The 17,555-nt window shown below is 48.2% G+C and overlaps 1 protein-coding gene across 3 annotated transcripts; it reads left to right on the plus strand.

Annotated features, from left to right (window-relative positions):
• The first annotated feature begins 197 nt into the window (after positions 1 to 197).
• On the plus strand, positions 198 to 16,071 carry zgc:65895 (TSC22 domain family protein 1). Of its 3 annotated transcripts, none has more exons than XM_011606298.2 (3): positions 198 to 2,911; positions 13,113 to 13,164; positions 14,182 to 16,071. In XM_011606298.2, the coding sequence occupies exons 1-3, from the start codon at positions 933 to 935 to the stop codon at positions 14,449 to 14,451; spliced, it is 2,301 nt and encodes a 766-aa protein (XP_011604600.2). In that variant the 5' UTR covers positions 198 to 932; the 3' UTR covers positions 14,452 to 16,071. The 3 variants fall into 3 exon arrangements, with proteins under 3 accessions (XP_011604600.2, XP_029695990.1, XP_029695989.1); XM_029840130.1 differs by lacking the exon at positions 198 to 2,911 and adding an exon at positions 6,898 to 11,200; XM_029840129.1 differs by lacking the exon at positions 198 to 2,911 and adding an exon at positions 12,108 to 13,029.
• Positions 16,072 to 17,555: the final 1,484 nt, after the last annotated feature.

Below are 17,555 nucleotides of genomic sequence, written 5' to 3' on the forward strand. Positions count from 1 at the left end.
TACAACCGTCATAAACTGTGCTTATTTTAAGGGGGAAAATTCATGTTGGAATATATGTTACCAAAAACAACGGATGAGACCTAAGAGGTCAATTATTTATTGTTGTGCGAGTTTGTCCGATTGTTCGTGAACCTACCACCCAGCTGAGGCGTCGGACACACATGCGCATGCGCGGTCGCAGTGTTTGCGTTCCTCCTCCCTCCTCTGAGACTGACAGCCCGTTAGCTGCTCCTGCTCACCGGCAATGATACAGCAAACACGGACTCCATAAGAGACACCGGGATGGAATTATCGAGCGCCTTTTACCACCACAAAGACTGCTATTGTTCAGATTCCAGTTCTCATTGTGAATGCTTGGAGTTAATTCTTCGTTAGGTTCATTTTTGGTGCGTTTAAAAAGACACTCGTCGTCCGGGAAAAGATGCGACGAATGATTTCCTGCGACATTCACCGGCCAGCTAAGGAGCCTCCACATTCACTCTAAACACCGACGCTGCTTTGGACTTGACCATCTTATTAATGCTTTTGTGACACTAACGCTTGAAAAAATAAACTCGATCGCGAAAAGAAATGTAGAAGACTGCAGCGACCAGCGCTACTGGCGAGCCAACACAGTTTAAGCTAACTGTCAGCTTGTTAAATTTCTTTTTGTTGTTTATCTTTTTTTTTTTATTGCTCTTTGCATCAACCTTTTACGTCTTTATAGAGTTTGGAGTGATTGGTGTGTCAAAGAGAACGAGGCTGCTTGCAGTCTGTCGAGTTCGAGCCCAGAACGCTGAACTTGATTTGTAGAGGACATAAATCATCTGACTTCTCACTTATGGCTCTTTAGTATCGCGGCGCTGCAGCTGACCCAGCTAGCTAGCATCTCTGTTAGCTAGTAGCAGTTGCGCAAAGAGCTGTCCTCTTTTAACAACTAATTGACGGTAACGATGCACCACCAGGACTTTTCTGGAGACCCGACCGGGAGCAGAAAAACAGCGTTCCACTACAGGAAGGGGAGCAGCGGTGCGTCCGCGTCCTCCTCCGCCGGAAGCGGTGGCGTCAACTCGGGCGACGACAATCCAACCCAGGCTGGATCCTCCTCTCCGGCACTGCACCACCAGCCGCTGTCACAAGTGACTGGGGCCCAGGTGAAAAAGAAAAGTGGCTTTCAGATAACGAGCGTAACTTCGGCTCAGATCAACGTGAGTGGAAACAACAGTTTAGCCGATGACACGGAGAGCTACGATGATCTGGACGAGTCTCACACAGAGGACCTCTCTTCTGACATGCTGGACGTTTCTGTACCAAGAACCATGGATACTGGTTTGCCGGAGAGAAGCTCATCTAATGAGACCTTGAACAGTCTTTATGGGGTTGAAACACCTGGACTTGTGTCCCCTAATGAGCCCCTTCAACCCCATGGAACGCATCAGCATACCTCAATGGTAAATGGGTCTGTGCATCATCAATATTACCCTCAACAACACAGCCATCATCACTCTGATAGTTTGGGAGGGGGAGAACCTTCGCTACCAACTCTGACTCCCTTGGGTACGTCAAGCCCAGCTACGGCCTCCCAATCCGGGCTGAGCCAGCCACACAGGCCAGTTTTGTTGGAAAACGCCAAACCTCCAGTTGGCACGAACCACGCATCGGCCCCCAGCGTAGGTGGGAACGCCGCTGAGCCACATCAGCCAGGTGGTGGGAACATTTCTAACATGGCTGCAGTGATTCCTCCTCCCACAGCTGTTGATATCACTAATGTGGCTGCGCAGGCAGCTGGAGGAGGGGCCAGTCTTTCTGTAACTGCGCCTCCCAACAGCCAGATCCACCACACCCAAACTCAAACAGCCACCGCTTCTCGTTTTCGGGTCGTAAAATTAGACACTAACTCTGAGCCTTTCCGCAAAGGTAGATGGACGTGCACAGAATATTATGAAAAGGAGATCCCCCATCCCACTGCAGCTGAGGCACAGAAAGGTGCAGATGTGGCTGGAGAGCCAGAGACAGGAACTGCTGGAGTCAGTCAGAGTGTACCTGCTGTCCAGCTGCCCCACACGCTACAGCCCTATCAACCACCGAGCCAGGATTTCACCAGTCCGCAGGCCGTTCAGAGCCCGCCTCAGGGGCTCACCCAAACCACTCCTCTGAGCTACGTTTCCCCCCCGGAGGTTGTTGGTGCGGCCCCCGCACAGAAACCAGGAGCACCGCTCACTTTCTCTGCAGCACCGCCGCAGAGCGTCCTCAGTCAGCCTCCGCTCATGTTGCCCCATCAGTTGCCCGGTGTTGTGGATCCCCAACAAGCAGAGGGCGGTTTCAGTGCTGGCCCTCAGCTGCATGCAGGACTCATGGCTGCAGGGGGGGTCAGGCAGCCGGATTTCATCCAGCCCACTGCTCCGTTCCAGACGCAGGTCCAGTCTCTGCAGCCGCACATCACCGGCGGACCCCCGGTAACCCCAGGCCCAGCCATCGCCGCCGTCGCTCAACAGTTGCCGACTCCACGTCAGGCACCACCTGCCCAGGCAACATTTACTGGACTACCCCAGAGCATTCCAGCTCAGATCAGCCCTCAACCACAAGTCCATGCCCCTTCCACTGTCACCCCCCCAGGCGTGGCCGCCCATGGTGCCCCGTCCGTCCCCCTGACTGCTGTCCTCCAGCCCCTTCTCACCCCGGGTGCAGCGTTTCCCCATGTTCCTGGAGCAGTGACCTTCAGTAAGTCCTCCCACTTGGAGGACGCCCAGAAGCTCCTGTTCCAGCACCAGGGCCTGCTGGGTCTGCCCAGGCTGTCTGGAGGAGAGGGGATGGTGGAGGCGGGCGGCTCTGTTGGATCACTGGCCCACATGGGCATGTCAGCGGAGGCAAGTGCCTTCATGGCTGCTGCCGCCGCGGGCTTCAGGGCTCAGCACGAAGGAGGAGAAGACAGGTGAGCTCAGCCAGCCTCGGTCGCCATCACTCTTGATCTTGATTGTGTGGTTTTAGCCTCGTTATTTCAACAGCCGTCAGTTTCTGCCACCGTAACTGAACTCTGCAACTGTGCGCCCAGATGAACGCGATTGGTTTCCTGCCACAGGCTTAGAGGGCAGCAGGTGAACAACAGCTTGCTGGACATTCTAATTCCAAATGTGTTTAAAGTCCGCGTAAGAGTTTAGAGTAGAAGCAGCTGACTCACATTGGAGACGTGGCAGATGTCCCGGTTGACCCCTGCATCACCCAGACTTGCTGAACAGTGTTTCCATGGCAGGACATTTTTCCGGTTTGTCGCCCAGTATTTTTTCCCAAGATTCCTGGTACTTATCAGCTCAGCTGCATTGTTTATTTATATGCACTTGTGTTCTGCACACTGGGGTCATATCAGCTGCTGCTAATGTCAAAAATGCTAAACTGATTTCATCTCTAGAGAAATGATGTCCCGTCTTCTGTTTGTCAGGGGACTGCTGCTGTTGCGGTGCGTTCAGGTGACAATCGTGTCTGTGGCGAGAGGTTTGAATGTTCGGTGTCGCCCGAAGACCACATCTGAGATGTGAAACACATTCTTGGCTCTCGGACGCCAACACAAACAGTTGAATGAGTCGCTCCCCACTGGCCGACAGATGCATCGCGAGACCTAAACAATGAAAGCAGCAGTCGCTTTGCAAACTCGTGAATACGCTCCTGATTCAATAAGCCGCCCAGCAGGTGAGCCGGAGCCGATCTGGGGCTGTTTCCAGCTGCCCGGCTTCAGTTCGGGAGATCGAAATCAGGTGCTGCTCCTGTGTGGACGAAGTCTGTGGTCACGCTCAGCTGCAGACACAGCTGGGTGGGGGACTGCTGCCCTTTGTCAGCAACTACCAGCAGGCTGTTAGGAGCGTGTGTGTGTGTGTGTGTGTGTGTGTGTGTGTGTGTGTGTGTGTGTGTGTGTGGCATTTCTGTCTCTCTCCATTGGGTTGGTGTGTTTCCCTGCCATGAATCAGCCACTGTCCTGCAGTCCGTGCACCAGAAACGTGGCTGCTTTTGTAACGCTGGTGTCACGCTGCAGCCTGGCTCTGCTCTCTTCTTCCCTCCTTATCCTCCTCCGCCTCACCACTGCTCCACTTGTACCTCAGGCCAGTTTATCCCCCCCCCCCCCCCGTCCTCTCCACTCTCCTGCACGTGCACCAGACACCCGTATTTACCATTGAGGAATTCCGAACCCCCACGTGCATCAGCGGTGGCGTGGCAGCCCACAGTAAAGAATGTTGATTCTCCTCCTGTTTGATCTCAGGCGTGCGTGTTTAAATACACCAGGACTGAACACGTCTGTAACTCCGCTCATCTGCGCATTATTTGAGTTGTGCTTGAGAAGGAATTTGGGTTTGACAGCTGCAGGTTTGACCTGCTGTCAGTCTGAATCTGTCAGTGAACCTGTCAGTCGTACTGGAGCTTCCACTTGAGACGGCAGATAGAAAATATCTACTTGCAGGGTGAGTTTCCCCTCAGCAGACAGATGTGACCTGACCTGGAGGTCTGGAATGAGTCCAGCAGAGTCCCAGACCCAGACGGTTCCACCGTGTCAGCTGGCTGATCAATATTGTCAGTATTCGCTCTGATCGGTGGCAGCCGTCTGACACGCTAATGGAGATTCCAATCATTGCAGTCAATAATTAAAGCCTGCGTTCAGCACGTTCTGTTGAAGTCAGGCATCGATCATTTCCAATCGCTGGATGATGTCAGCCCAGTATTCTGGACTCTGCTGTTGACCGAAGCAAAAAATAGACCTTTTGAATGCTTCTGAATGTATTGAGCTGGAATTATTTACCATGGCAACATTAGCCCTCCCAACACAACGCTGGGAAACATCCTGGTGTTGACACTGCAAACATTTGTAAGGCCAGGGTTCTTAATTGTGTTATTACACTTTTACAGCTCTTGAGGGTGTGTTGTGAGTGAGCATGACTTCATCCTTCCATGCTGTAATCATTCACGGATATGAGCACAAAACACTTTTCAGTCTTAACAATCAAAGTTGCTCTGCAGCAGTTGAAGCTCGGCCACAAATGGAAGTGGGACAATCAACGTGGTAGTGAAAAGGCGCGTGCACGTTTGGATGAATGTTGACTCTGTTTTACAGCTACAATAAACCAGACTGCAATTTAATGCTCCTTTTATGGCTTAAATATCCGCCCAACGGTTTGATTTTACGGACCGAGAACCTGAACGTGTGACTGGTAGCCGCTGTATTTTTCGGACTCGGCCCGATGTTGTCATGGAGACGTCTGTGGTTATACTGGTTCTGGCTCGTACGTTGTGTTTTGTTAATATTGACACTCCTGTTTTTGATTTACTGTGTGCCTGTCAGCAGTTAACCAGTTTGAGGGCCTCTCAGAACTTGGAATCGGGTAATTAAGTAAGGAATCCCCTGTATTGCATCAACCTGCATTGACCTTATTTAAAATACTGAGCATTCAGCTATTTTACTGCAACTCTGTGGATATTTATTTTTGGTATCCAAAACAAAATCATGGAGTTCCTTCAACTCCAACAGAATTATTTAATGGCACACCTTCCTATTATAAATCCATGCACCAGCCTGCACAACGCCCACATTTATTAGAAATGCTTGGACTTGATTGAACAAATAAAGCTTTGAACTCGCCGTTGGAGGTGGGATTTGACAGGTACTAAAGAGTTTAGTCTGAGTTTGTCCCGCGGCTGCTGCAGCTTTGTGTTGGTGCCGTGTCTCATTTCCTTCGGGGCAAAGCTCGTGATGCGAAGAGCAATAAAGCTCACCTGGAGAAACTGGATCTGTCCATAAAGGAGAGGTGACGTCATCATCTTTATAGAACATGTGAAATTCCTGACTCACGCCCTTGGAATGGATGGACAGATTATTTTTCACGTGTTTTTTTTAACCATCTTATGGTGTTATTCGCCATAAATGTCATTCATTTGTCCCGATTAAATGGGAGTGCTGCAGTTCCCTGTCCCACCACGCGGTGGCGCTATGAGCTCGTAAACTCCCTGCCTGCTGTTCGTCTTGTTCTTTGAGCAGTACTGACCTCGAATGAAGTTGAGCAGAGAAGTGCACGCAATGGTTGTACCGACGAGCTGCTCGTGATGCATGATGGGGATTCGGTTATTAACTGTCCCGGCCTGAGGAACGACCAAAATCTGTCGGGGAACAGATTTTTGTGGAAAGGGTGACATTTAGAGTGTTAATTTTGAAATTTCTGTTTTGAAAGCCGTTTAAAAAGCACATTTTTTTGTAATGAATAGATTTTTTACTTGCCAATTTTAGAGATAACAGATTATGAGTGACAATATTGCCACATAATTCTTTTTTTTATTATTATTTGAAGGATTGACTCCAGCTTTCACTTCAATTTCTCAGTAACAAATAGCATGGAATAATTGATACCCTGGAGAATGTGATGTTAACTTTAACTTTGATTTTTATTGTTTTTATTGATATTCATCAAAACAAAATCACTCCTCATTTCTATATTTTTTCCCAGCATAATGTAAATGTGTGGATGGAGTTTAGCAGCTCTTTCTGTCAAAAAATGGACAATTTTATTTAGTTCAGATTATTTTATTCTTTTTAACATTTAATTATTTTATTTAATTATTTTATTTTATTTAATTATTGTGAGAAAAAAGTGTAAATATTTAAACGTTTAAGGAAAAGAAAAACATTCTGAAATCTATATTTTTTTTCCCTTTTTGAAGGATTATTTTGCAATTTAGAATTGTCCTAAAATTCTTATTTTATTTTATTACAATTGCTCCACTTTGTAATTGCTTTTGTGTCTTTGACTTTTTAATCATTTACATCAAGGAACCCCGGTTTAAGTGGGAATGTCGGCGTTCCTGGAGATAACAATCCAGCTCTGACGCCTTTGTTTTCTCATGGCCTTTGTTGGTGGTTGGGAGGAGAGTAATTTGTGTGTGTGTGTGTGCGCGTGTGTGTGTGTGTGTGTGTGTGCGTGTGTGTGTTTATGAGCTCAGACTGGATGACTGTGGATCCCAGGCTTCCCTTTAGGCCAGTGCCATCAATCACTCCTCCTTTGACACCTTTATTGATATTTTATTTTCGGCCTCAGCCTCCCGGCCCTTCTGGCGAGAGAAAAGTCGTTCTGTTTCTTTGAACCAGGGAGAAACTTGAAATTCCTGATGGAACCAACATGGCAAATATCCTGCTGAGCTCGGAGGCCTTACCTCAGCTGTAACCTGTAATTTCATGTGACAAATACAAGTGGGAAATTCTTCCCGGTGCCACTGCACATTTCCAGGAGGCATTGTCGGCATTGTTGCTGGAGCTTTCCGATTGGTTCCTGACAGGCTGGACTCAGCAGGAACGGCGACATCGTTGACTCTGGTTAAATCAGAAAGACCATCAAAGGAACCTTGGAAGCGGTTCGTTTGATTAATTAATTTTCTTTTGTTGTACTTCCAGGCGTTCCGACGTTCCTGCAGGTTCCGAGAAATTGTACCCGTTTGTTCCAGAGGTTAAATGAATGTTTGTCGTTTGTTTCACTTCTAATTTGATCTTTCAGCCCAAACGGTTTTTGAGTCCACTGTTTCAGTTTCACCGTGTGTGACCCAACTGTGACAGAACCTCTGGAACCTTTGACCCTTTTGGCTGATTTCTTTATTTTAAAAAGCCGGATTTTCTGCCAGTTGTGTTTGGTGCTTCTGGCAACAGCGGTGGGAATCCCAGAATCCGTCCTGTTGGCACATTAATATTGTAACCGTGCGTGATGATGCTTGGATCAGATTTATTCGACGACGTGATGCCTGAGGAGGGAGCTGCCAGACATTCTTTTCCGGAGAGATTGAAGCAGAAGGAGATAATTGTTGTTTTCAGCCAGATTTGATGTAATTCTTTAATCTCTGCTCCTCACGCCTCAACATGCTGTCTTTACAATTTAGTTCCTTCTCTGTTAAGAGGGGCCCCTGTCATTAATTCCCCTGCTTTAGAACGTAAGCATTCATTCATCAGAAAACTTTAAACCCCGTATGTGATAATAGGACAGAGCTGCTGCTTGTTTTCCCTGGAAAAAAATATCTTCTTTTGATTTTTAAAATGGATGCAGAAGTGGGGCAGATGTTAAAAGGTGGTGATGTTAAAGCTTTAAAATTTCTTTTTAAAAAAGTCTGATCTGAAGGTGTAAAATGTCAGAACCGCTGTTGAAGCGTTTTAAATCTAGAAACCCGGTCTTCTCGGGGCCCTAAGCTAATCTACCAGGGGGCTGAAAGAAAAATCATTTTATCAATTTACTTCTGTCTTGTGGCAGTGCATCATGGGTAATCGCCATCAGAACAGTTTGACCACATAAACGGCTCTGACGACAGTAGAATCGATCCTTCTTGGTGAATCGGGGAAATTATTTTAATTCTAATTTGCAGTCTCTGTGCTCCCTCCTCTAAAGTGGAGATGAAGCCTCATCCACCCCATAAACGAGGCGTATTCCCACCTTTTTCGAGCTAACATTCCCGCTCCTTCCTTCCCTCCTTTGACCCATATGGCACAGAGTCTGGTTATGTAAGGCATTGCGTGCGCGGAGGAGACCGATTCTCTCACGCTTCATGGACTGGCTGCCCCGTGGCAGCACTGACATGAGAGCTCTCAGGACTTTCTGCTCTTTGTTTTGTCTGCGAACGCCAGTGGAAGTCTCATTCTGATCGTGACCTTGCTGGGAATTAAATGTTAGAAATGGAGTTATTCCACACTGCAGGAAATTTATTTTCTCCTCGGATGTTCATAAATACTTCGTCTTGCGATTTGTGGCTTTCAAATTTATATGGCAGAATTCCTGCCGTCGGCCTCGGCTCTCCTGTAAATGCCAGCGCTAGGAGACGCTGAAACCGGATTTCACCAGTTTGAAAACAGGCACACACACACAGACACGGACATGTAGGGACTCTCGTTAGCTCACATCGCCCCACTGCTGCAGGACAAGTGATGCAGAAGGCTGCTGGAGTGATTAGCAAAGCATAAGATGCAGGATTTGGAAACAAATGAATAAATGTGTGGTCGCACAAGCCGGGATTCTAATCAGGGCTGTTGCCTGAGAGCTCGGGCTGTAATGGCGTTATCGATCCTCTCGCCTTGAGCTGGCAGGAAGCTGCCTCGGTGGGAGGACGCATACCCCAGAGTGGTACAGGACAGACAGCGCATGCACGAGCCGAGGAATATTCACCCCGATAGGCCTCCTTTCTCACGTCATCACGAGCAGTTTCTGCAGTCGGTCCGCCGACAAATGAACTCGGACCAAATTTCCGCCGCTTTTTCTGCAAAGTTGGACGCGAATCAAATGTGTTTGTGTCAGGCGGAGCAGCACAAGTCGCCCCAAATGTTCCCGGTTATGTTCCCGTGCTGCCTCTAACTACTGTTTGCTGAAGACTTGGCTGGATCTGAGGACCACACACGGCAGCCTGACCAAAGCCACCCTCAGCTCCAGCTTTCACTGGCGCTGCGGTAGATACTTGCACCCAGCTTTTTTCTTTTTTGATGGGGGTGAATTATGGGAGGGTTGCTTTGCATTCCAGCACGTGCAACGACTGCACGAGACGTTTGCTGGTTTCAGGCCTCTCTGACAGGATGGAGGTCGTTTCTGCTGTTTGTTGGGATAAGCTCCGCCTTGTTTTTTTGGTGGTTAAACATGGAAGCCGTCCTGTCTAAACTGACATTCGGGGCCGCACCACAGTCGCTGTGTGGGTCTGTTTAAACCTCTCCACAGGCGGGGAGACAATTTCAGCCCCCAACCCCCACACCCACACCCAAAAATATTAGCACGTGTCCGTTTTGAACAAAAGCACATAAAGCTGTAAGGTGGCCATTGTGGTGAGAATGAATCATCTCTGCCTGATTGTTTAGTCCCCGGCTTAGTGATGCGTTTATGGACCAGCAGGATTAACATGGATTAACTGTAGACTGAACAGACGTGAACATGTCAGGTAAACAAAGCTTGAGATGGACGTAAACACATCATGAATGAGTAATGTCGGGAACGGTGCTGCCATTGGCTGAGTCAGTCCCTGCCGCCGTCCTTGATTGGCTGGACCTTTCCTTTAAAGGAAGTAAAAGACGTCTATAGAATCAAATATCTTCTGGTCTTACCAGCTATTGGGTTTGAGCTTTCCGAACCCTGGGTGCCGTCTTATTGACATTACATATGCGTCATGGCGCCTTCGTGACCCGACTTACATGAGTCAACAGTATATGTCAACACGCCTACTTTCTGCTGTCTAAAAATGGTTAGTGCTGACAACATGGACGTATGGACAACGGAACGTTTCTGTCACGTATCGCTGATCCGGATCTTCTCTACCTGATTCTGAGCATTTGGGACACATCCCTAAAAAAATGGCTTCAGCTAGATCCATTTCTGTGCCCTCAGTGGTCACATGTCAGGCTGTGGATTGTTTGGGGGGGATCAGCGATGCGTAAACTGAAGCGAGGAACCGAAGACATGTCCTTCACTAAGCAGGGTTTATTATTGCTCTGCGTGCAGTGAGCTGATGCCACCAACCAGCGCTGCTCGCTGCAGCCGTTTCTTTGTCCTCCAAAGCTGTGGGGAGGATGTTTACCGCCGAGCTACAGTCCAGCTCAGCTCGCCATCTTGAAAAGTGGGGCACTTTTATTGGCAGCGTGGAACTGCACGTGAGCCGGAGCGGAACTATAATGTGGTGGTCAGAAGCTGAAGGATGATGGTACTTATACAACGCGACCCCCGCAGGAAGTGCAGGGAGGGGCTCAGGGGTGGCCAGGGGTGTGCCCGTCAGGGTGTGTGGCCACAAGGAGATCATCCTATTGGAGGAATCAGCATCATCTCTCCTGATCATTTATGTAACAGGGACGAGGAGGAGGTGACGTGATTCCTGCAGGCAGTGACATCACAGCCCCCCCCCCTCCCATATCTGATACTGGCTCAGCGAGGACTCGTCAGGCGTGCACGCACACTTCCCTTCACACAGCTCTGCTGTGGCCACCTTTGTTTGTCCCTTATGTGTAACTCAGCTGAGGTGTGGCAGGGGGTCCTGGGCCGAAGGCCACGGGTCAGGAGGACGGAGGCAGTGGTGGCGGGGGTGGTTTCTTTCGGGGCTGTGTCGATGGGGAAGTTGCTCGGTGGGAGTGTTTGTGTAGCCTGAGAGCATCAATGAGAGAAAAGGGTCTGTCTGAGGCGGGAGGAGCAGGCAGGACGTCCATGGCTGTAAAACTGCTCTTCTGGGAGCTCGAGAAGCATCTGAAGAGGTAACCAAGGCTGTGGTGTTGTTGTCAGCGCGGCGGTGGTGGCGGAGTGACTGTTGTGGTTGTCGTGTGTGGAGTTCTGTCCATTGAATGTCGTCAGCAAAGTGAAAGAATCGCTGCGTTCACCCAGGAAATGTAATCTGAAAAACCCGAGTCCATATGCGGACGCCACGAGGACTTCGACACCATGTTCTAGCATCCACACATGCACCATACTCTGTGTGTGTGCGTGTGTGTGGGCGCGCATGTGTGTGCGTGTGCGTCGGTTTAAACCTGTCAGATCCAGACCAAAAGGAGGAGTCTATCCTGGCATGTTCCAGTTTTTTTTTCCTGCCCCCCCCCCCTCAAGAAGAAAGAAAACTCCATCAAATGTACAACAAACGCACTTTTCCTTCATTTTACAGACATTTTAGTCTTTCTGCACACAAAAGACAACACGGCTATTTTTCCGTCACCCCGTCGGAGTTCCCATGAGTGCTTGAGGACAGAAAGCCCCTCTCCTGTCCCGACACTGCTGACACACAGATGTGTGCTGATGCCAGCAAAGCCACACCCTTTAAACCACAACCATCATTTAAATTTGATCAGGCAAGATGATCGTGATAATCCTGTTCTGCTGCCTCCTTTCGCCCAAAACCATTAATCATGTTTTCTTTTTACTTACCTGAGGTTTCTGGTATTGAAGTAATTGCAGTTGGAACTTTAATATTTCTTCTAACACAAAGTGATGTATGAAATATAAGGGATTTTTGAAATATTATACATTTAAAATGATTTCAAATTAAGTATTAGAAGACATTATTTCTACATTTATGAGTGTTAAAATACTTTTAAATATCAGTAGTTACTGGTAGAATAATCATTGCTTGTTGTTTTCACAGTTTAATAATGATAATAACGATAATAGTCACGGTTGTCGTTATCAAGTGTTTTTAATTCAATCATTAAATTCTATACATTAATGTTACTGCATCGAAATTTCTGTTCTCTCACTGTGAAATTTCGGAAAATAAAGGCCAAATAAATGATCTTGTTACCGAAGGAGGGTAAAATAGTCCAGCCGCTTGTCACCCTTAACAGCGTGGAACGCTGAACTAATTTACTTAAATAATTACGTAAATTCGATCAAATCATTGTTTGCTGACTAATGTACACAACTTAAAATCAAGTGTATCTAAAAATACATTAAGTACATTTCTGAGTCCTAGGTTTGTTCTTTGATAATTAAAATAAAGTTATTTGACAATAAAATAAACCGTGACCGCTTTAATATCTAACTGTTACCGACAGGGGGAGACAATCCGCCCACAATGATGCCAAAATGTAATTTTCTTTGATTAAACTGGTCAGGATCAAGTCGATGTTCTGCTCTTTAGGACTCCCTCCTGTATTTTCTTCCATGTGGACCAGGCAGATGAGTGTTTATATACCGGCGGGCTCGCTCTCCTCGCTTTCCCGCAGACTTTATGATAATGAGCTTCCCTCCTCCGCCAATCAGCTGCGACTGTGGCTGCGGTCCGCATTAATTATGCGCAGAGGCGGCCGCGGTGCGCGGAGCCGCAGCGGTGGCTCCAGTCTTTGTGTGCTCTCCTCCGGCTGCGGGCGCCCGGAGTCTCCTGCTCCCAATGATGCGCGATTTTTCTACTTTTCTACCGCTGGAGCTCCGGTTCGCGCCGCCGAAGTCTCGCCTGTGGGGGTGTTAATGGCAGCATGAACTCCCAATGCTACACGGTGGCGATGGATCTTGGCGTTTGTCAGCTGAGGAATTTCTCTATATCGTTTCTGTCCTCTGTGCTGGGGAAAGAAAGCGCATCGGTCCGGGTCGACAATAGGTAACGGCCGCGGCGAACCTCCGCTCGCTTCACGACCTCTTGCTTGCTGCATCATCAACATGATTGCTTGTCTTCTCTTTCAGCTCATCTGGCGCCAGTGTGGTGGCCATTGACAACAAGATCGAACAGGCGATGGTAAGAGTGCGTTTGGTCCTATTTGTTACGTAATCCAGCTGCATCCACTCGGGCTTTTATTTTGACACCGTCGCCCATACCTGCAGCATGACGTCATGTTTGTGATTGGAACGCGTTCGTGATCAGGTGGATTGGTCGATGGCAGGATGCGTGTGCGCGTTTGCACCTGCTGCTGCAGGACTTTTCCTGCACTGTCACGATCTGGACCCTCGGCCGGTTGGCAGCCCGATGCGGGCCGGGCTAACGTTCACACGCCATCATGCCGCCCCCTCTCTCGCTCTCTCCCATGCAAATAGATAGTCTCTCGCCCTCTCCCCCTCTTCTGCTCATCTCAGGCCCGTGTTGCTAGGCAAGCGGCAACCTCCACACGGGTCGGTATAAATAACTCGGCCGGTGATAGGCCCCTCCCACCCCGGTGCGGGAACATTTTGTTCCCTGGCTGCATAAAGGAGGAGGAGGAGGAGGGGGAGATGCTCAGATTATTCATCACAAATCCCCGAGACTGCTCCAGCACATCTCGGACTGTCAAAATATAAAATGAAGGCAGTAAAAATAAAGCCGTTTCCATGGTGACATCCCATTCCAGTAATTTAGGATGTAAAATGTATCTTTTGCTGTGTTCTGTTTGGGGCTCCGCTGCAGTTTTTGCAGCTTTTTAGAATTAATGTTTTAAAAAAAGCTGTAAATTCTGCTTTGATAGAAACAAACTATTTAAAATACACCCGACTGATTCAGTTAAATTACTTGCAGTGGATTTGTGGTTTTGTGTGTCACAATACTAAAATTTCCAATTTTGATTAGTCGTCTTAAGAAATCAGTTTTAAAAGAAATAAATACATTTTTTGGTACAGTTGACTGAACACTGTAATTGCTTAATTATAGTGTTTTCTGTGTTTAAAGCGCAAATGTAGTTATAAAACCAAATAGTGAAGACAATCACGGTAAAGATTTAGTCCAATTGTTGAGGGAAATGGGATATATTTGTGGAATTCTGACGAGTCTCCGTGTGCCCACCAGGATCTGGTCAAGAGCCACCTGATGTACGCTGTGCGTGAGGAGGTGGAGGTGCTGAAGGAGCAGATCAAAGAGCTGATGGAGCGCAACACGCAGCTGGAGCAGGAGAACAACCTGCTGAAGAACCTGGCCAGCCCAGAGCAGATGGCCCAGTTCCAGGCCCAGGTCCAGACCGGAGGCTCCCCCACCTCCACCGCTCAGCCTCCCATCTCGGCCCCGCCTGGGACCACCCAGCTCCTCCCCTCCTCGCAAAACTCGGGGACGTCAGCGTAAACACTGGGGAAAGGGGAACCCCGGAAGGAGGCGGAGTCTAACTAACATACTGTGAACTGATGAGCATCTGCGCGCACACGCGCTCACACCTGAAGCGGAAAACCCTTTTTGTTGCACATTTTATTTAACAGCCGTTGCACCAGTGTGTGTGTGTGTATGTGTGTGAGTGTGTGTGTCCCTGCATTGTCCTGCTTCAGACAATCGAGGAAGGACGAGCTGACAGGAAGTAACATCAGCCCCTGTCGTCGTCTCAAGGCTCCGCCCTGATGCAGCGCGTGGTCCCTGGCTGAGTGGAACCTGTGCCATTGTCTCGTTTCCCTCTTCATCCCAGCACCGTCCACCTGCCCCACGGCTGATTTTTACTTTTTCGAGCTGCGGCCTGTGCACTTTTTCCTTCTCGGACGACAACGGACGACCTCTGATCCCTGCAGCGAGGGTCAGACCGTCCAGCTGACTGTGTTCCTGTTTTGTCTTTGTTTTTTCCAGCATCTGGGGACTTTTTGAACAGACCACCCTTGTTCTGGAACATAAAAATCATGCTGGGACTTTTTTTTTTAGTTGGGGGTCGGGGGGTTATTTCAGTTGTTGATGTATTTAAGGCCCCGTTAACACAACGTTTTCAGAATTCATGATAAAACAGTTCCGCGGGCGCGTATTGAAAACGAGCAGAGCACCAGTGCGCTGTAGTACACAGGTCGGGCCAGTAGTTGGCGGTAGCGACCCAGACGCGCGTACGCGGATCAAGAAGCACGTGATCACAACGTGAACACCTTAGCAACAGCAGCGATTATCATGCCAAACACCAAAGTTTTCCAGTGGACCGATGGCGAGGTTTAGCCCCTTCTTACGGGGAGATAATGAATTTGAGAGCCGCGCCAGTCTTCTTCTACGCTCAGAGTTCTTCTTCTACGCTTACGTAGGGTCTAGGACTGCGCGTGCCTGAAAACGCTCAGCTGTGGCTGTTCCAAAGGCTCCGCTCTGGAGCCCATTTTTATATTGTTTCCGGGCAGCAAAAACGGAACTGAAGCTTTGCGTTTTCACCCAAAATCGTCGTGTAAACGGGGCCTTAAACGACGTGACTGTTTCCTGGTTGTGAACTTTGTACAGATACAAACTCTGCCAAGTGCCTGGTTTCTAACCATAGATACATATATAAAGTTTTTTAGTCCGATGGCGTACGTGTGCACGTGCAAGTGCATATATCTATCTATGGTTTGCCAGGTTTTTTAGAACTACCTGCGATGTCATGACTCAGGCCGGGCGCCGTCTCTCCTGCAGCCGTTCTGTTGGTCCACTCGACTTTGTTCAGACTTTCCCGCCATCTTGGAGACGCCCGGGTTTCCTTTTCTCTTCTTTTTAACCAACAGTGAATATTTCATGTCCTTTTTTAAAAAAAAGAAATAATTGTTTTGTACAGCCAAGTGCTCGAGTTGCTCCCAGGTGCAACTGGAGCGCGGAACACTGAGGAGGCACTTGGCGTGAGACAGAATTTAGATGAAAGGGAAATGCCTGGCACATGTGATGTCGATGTTTCGTGCATGTTCCTCAGCCCATCACTAATGTGACGTTGCATTTGCACTAGACAGTTGCACCTCAAAATAAAAACATCAAAAGGCAAAACTGGCTGGTTTTTATTCTTATTTACCAAATTTCAGGTGGTCGTAGCCCCGAAAGTCAAAGCTGCCTTCTCTCCCAGTCCAGCCGGGAACGTGTGTATGTGGGGGCCATTGCTCCGTCCCCTCATGTGGATGAACAAGCTGCCTGTGGGGCCCTTTCAAAATGACGTCATTGGTGCTATTTTATGTCCCTCAGATTTTTAAATGAGGTGCATTAATTCAAACGAGACCTATTAATTCCCCCCTCACTGTGTTGTGCTTCTATCAAGATCAGTTCAGTTTGTTTTCCTTTAAAGTGTAAAAATGTTCCTTCCATATTCAAACAGCTTCCTGCTCTATTCAGATGAAAATGTGACCGGATGAAGACTTTCTCTCTACGTCCTCCTCTTTGATGTTGTCGTCCTTGCTTTGATCTGGCCCGCGTGTCCGGTCGGTGACCTTGGTTCTGTGGCGCCGCGCTGCTCTCGATCCAGATGGTGTGTTTATAAATCCAGTGTTCATTCACAAAAGGTGTTTTCTTCAAGCTGCCTGCCATCAGGACAGGATGTCCTCTAAGACGGATGGATTAGCCTCGTCTATTTGCGTCTTCTGTGGTGTCGGAAGGTCCAAATATAAACATCGCTAATTCACGTCGCGTGTTCAATTAGCAAACCTTTGCTGTAATGAAACGTTTCACCCTGACATGTTTAACCTGACAACCTTCCTGGTTATTTTGGGATTCTCCCTAAACATAACAAAGACCATTGTGCCCCAAATTTGACCCCCTAAATCCTCTTTACGCCCCTCTGTGCAGCCCTGTGGGCTCCTTGGTGCTGAGAAAGCAGGTGGCCTGCTGCTTAAACCTTGAGCGTCCAGACTGTCCTGCGGGGTCCCTCGTCCACGGGATTATCCCGTCCGCCGCGCTATGAGCGCAGACACGGGTGATTGTGAATGTGCAGAGGAAAAACTCCCAGAGGTTGATTGGAAGGAGACATCCTCACAGCTGAAGTTAGTTTCCTTCTTCGAGAATTCATGACCCACTTGGGTCCAAGACCAGGTGTGATTCATCAAACTCAGTTTCTGCCATTTCAGGTCAGTTGTGGTCATTTCCTGATCCATTTTGTTTTATCATTAACTTTCTGCCATAAAAATGGGCTGAGATTTGGGCTCATTAGCATCCAGTTATGGGCCTTTTCCTGCCTGTTCATCAACGTATTTTGATATAAAATTAGAAAGAAGGATGGAGATAAGAGTAAATGTGTTGTGTTGATTTATGTCCACAACCATTAAAGACATTTTATTTCTGTTTGTGAGAATATGTCAGGTGAAGAACAAGTCAAGTGTGCGCCACATACATGCACGCACACGTGCAAATGCACACATGGGGTTGGTCAACATCAGCTTTAAACACGTCAGCTGCCTCTACGAACCTGAGGAGGACATCGGATAACACCAAGGTGAGTCACACAGTTAAACCACACGATGTGGGTGGGGGTGGGGGGGTGTGTA

Source organism: Takifugu rubripes, chromosome 8, assembly GCF_901000725.2.
Source record: "Takifugu rubripes chromosome 8, fTakRub1.2, whole genome shotgun sequence".
NCBI classification, from domain to species: Eukaryota; Metazoa; Chordata; class Actinopteri; order Tetraodontiformes; family Tetraodontidae; genus Takifugu; species Takifugu rubripes.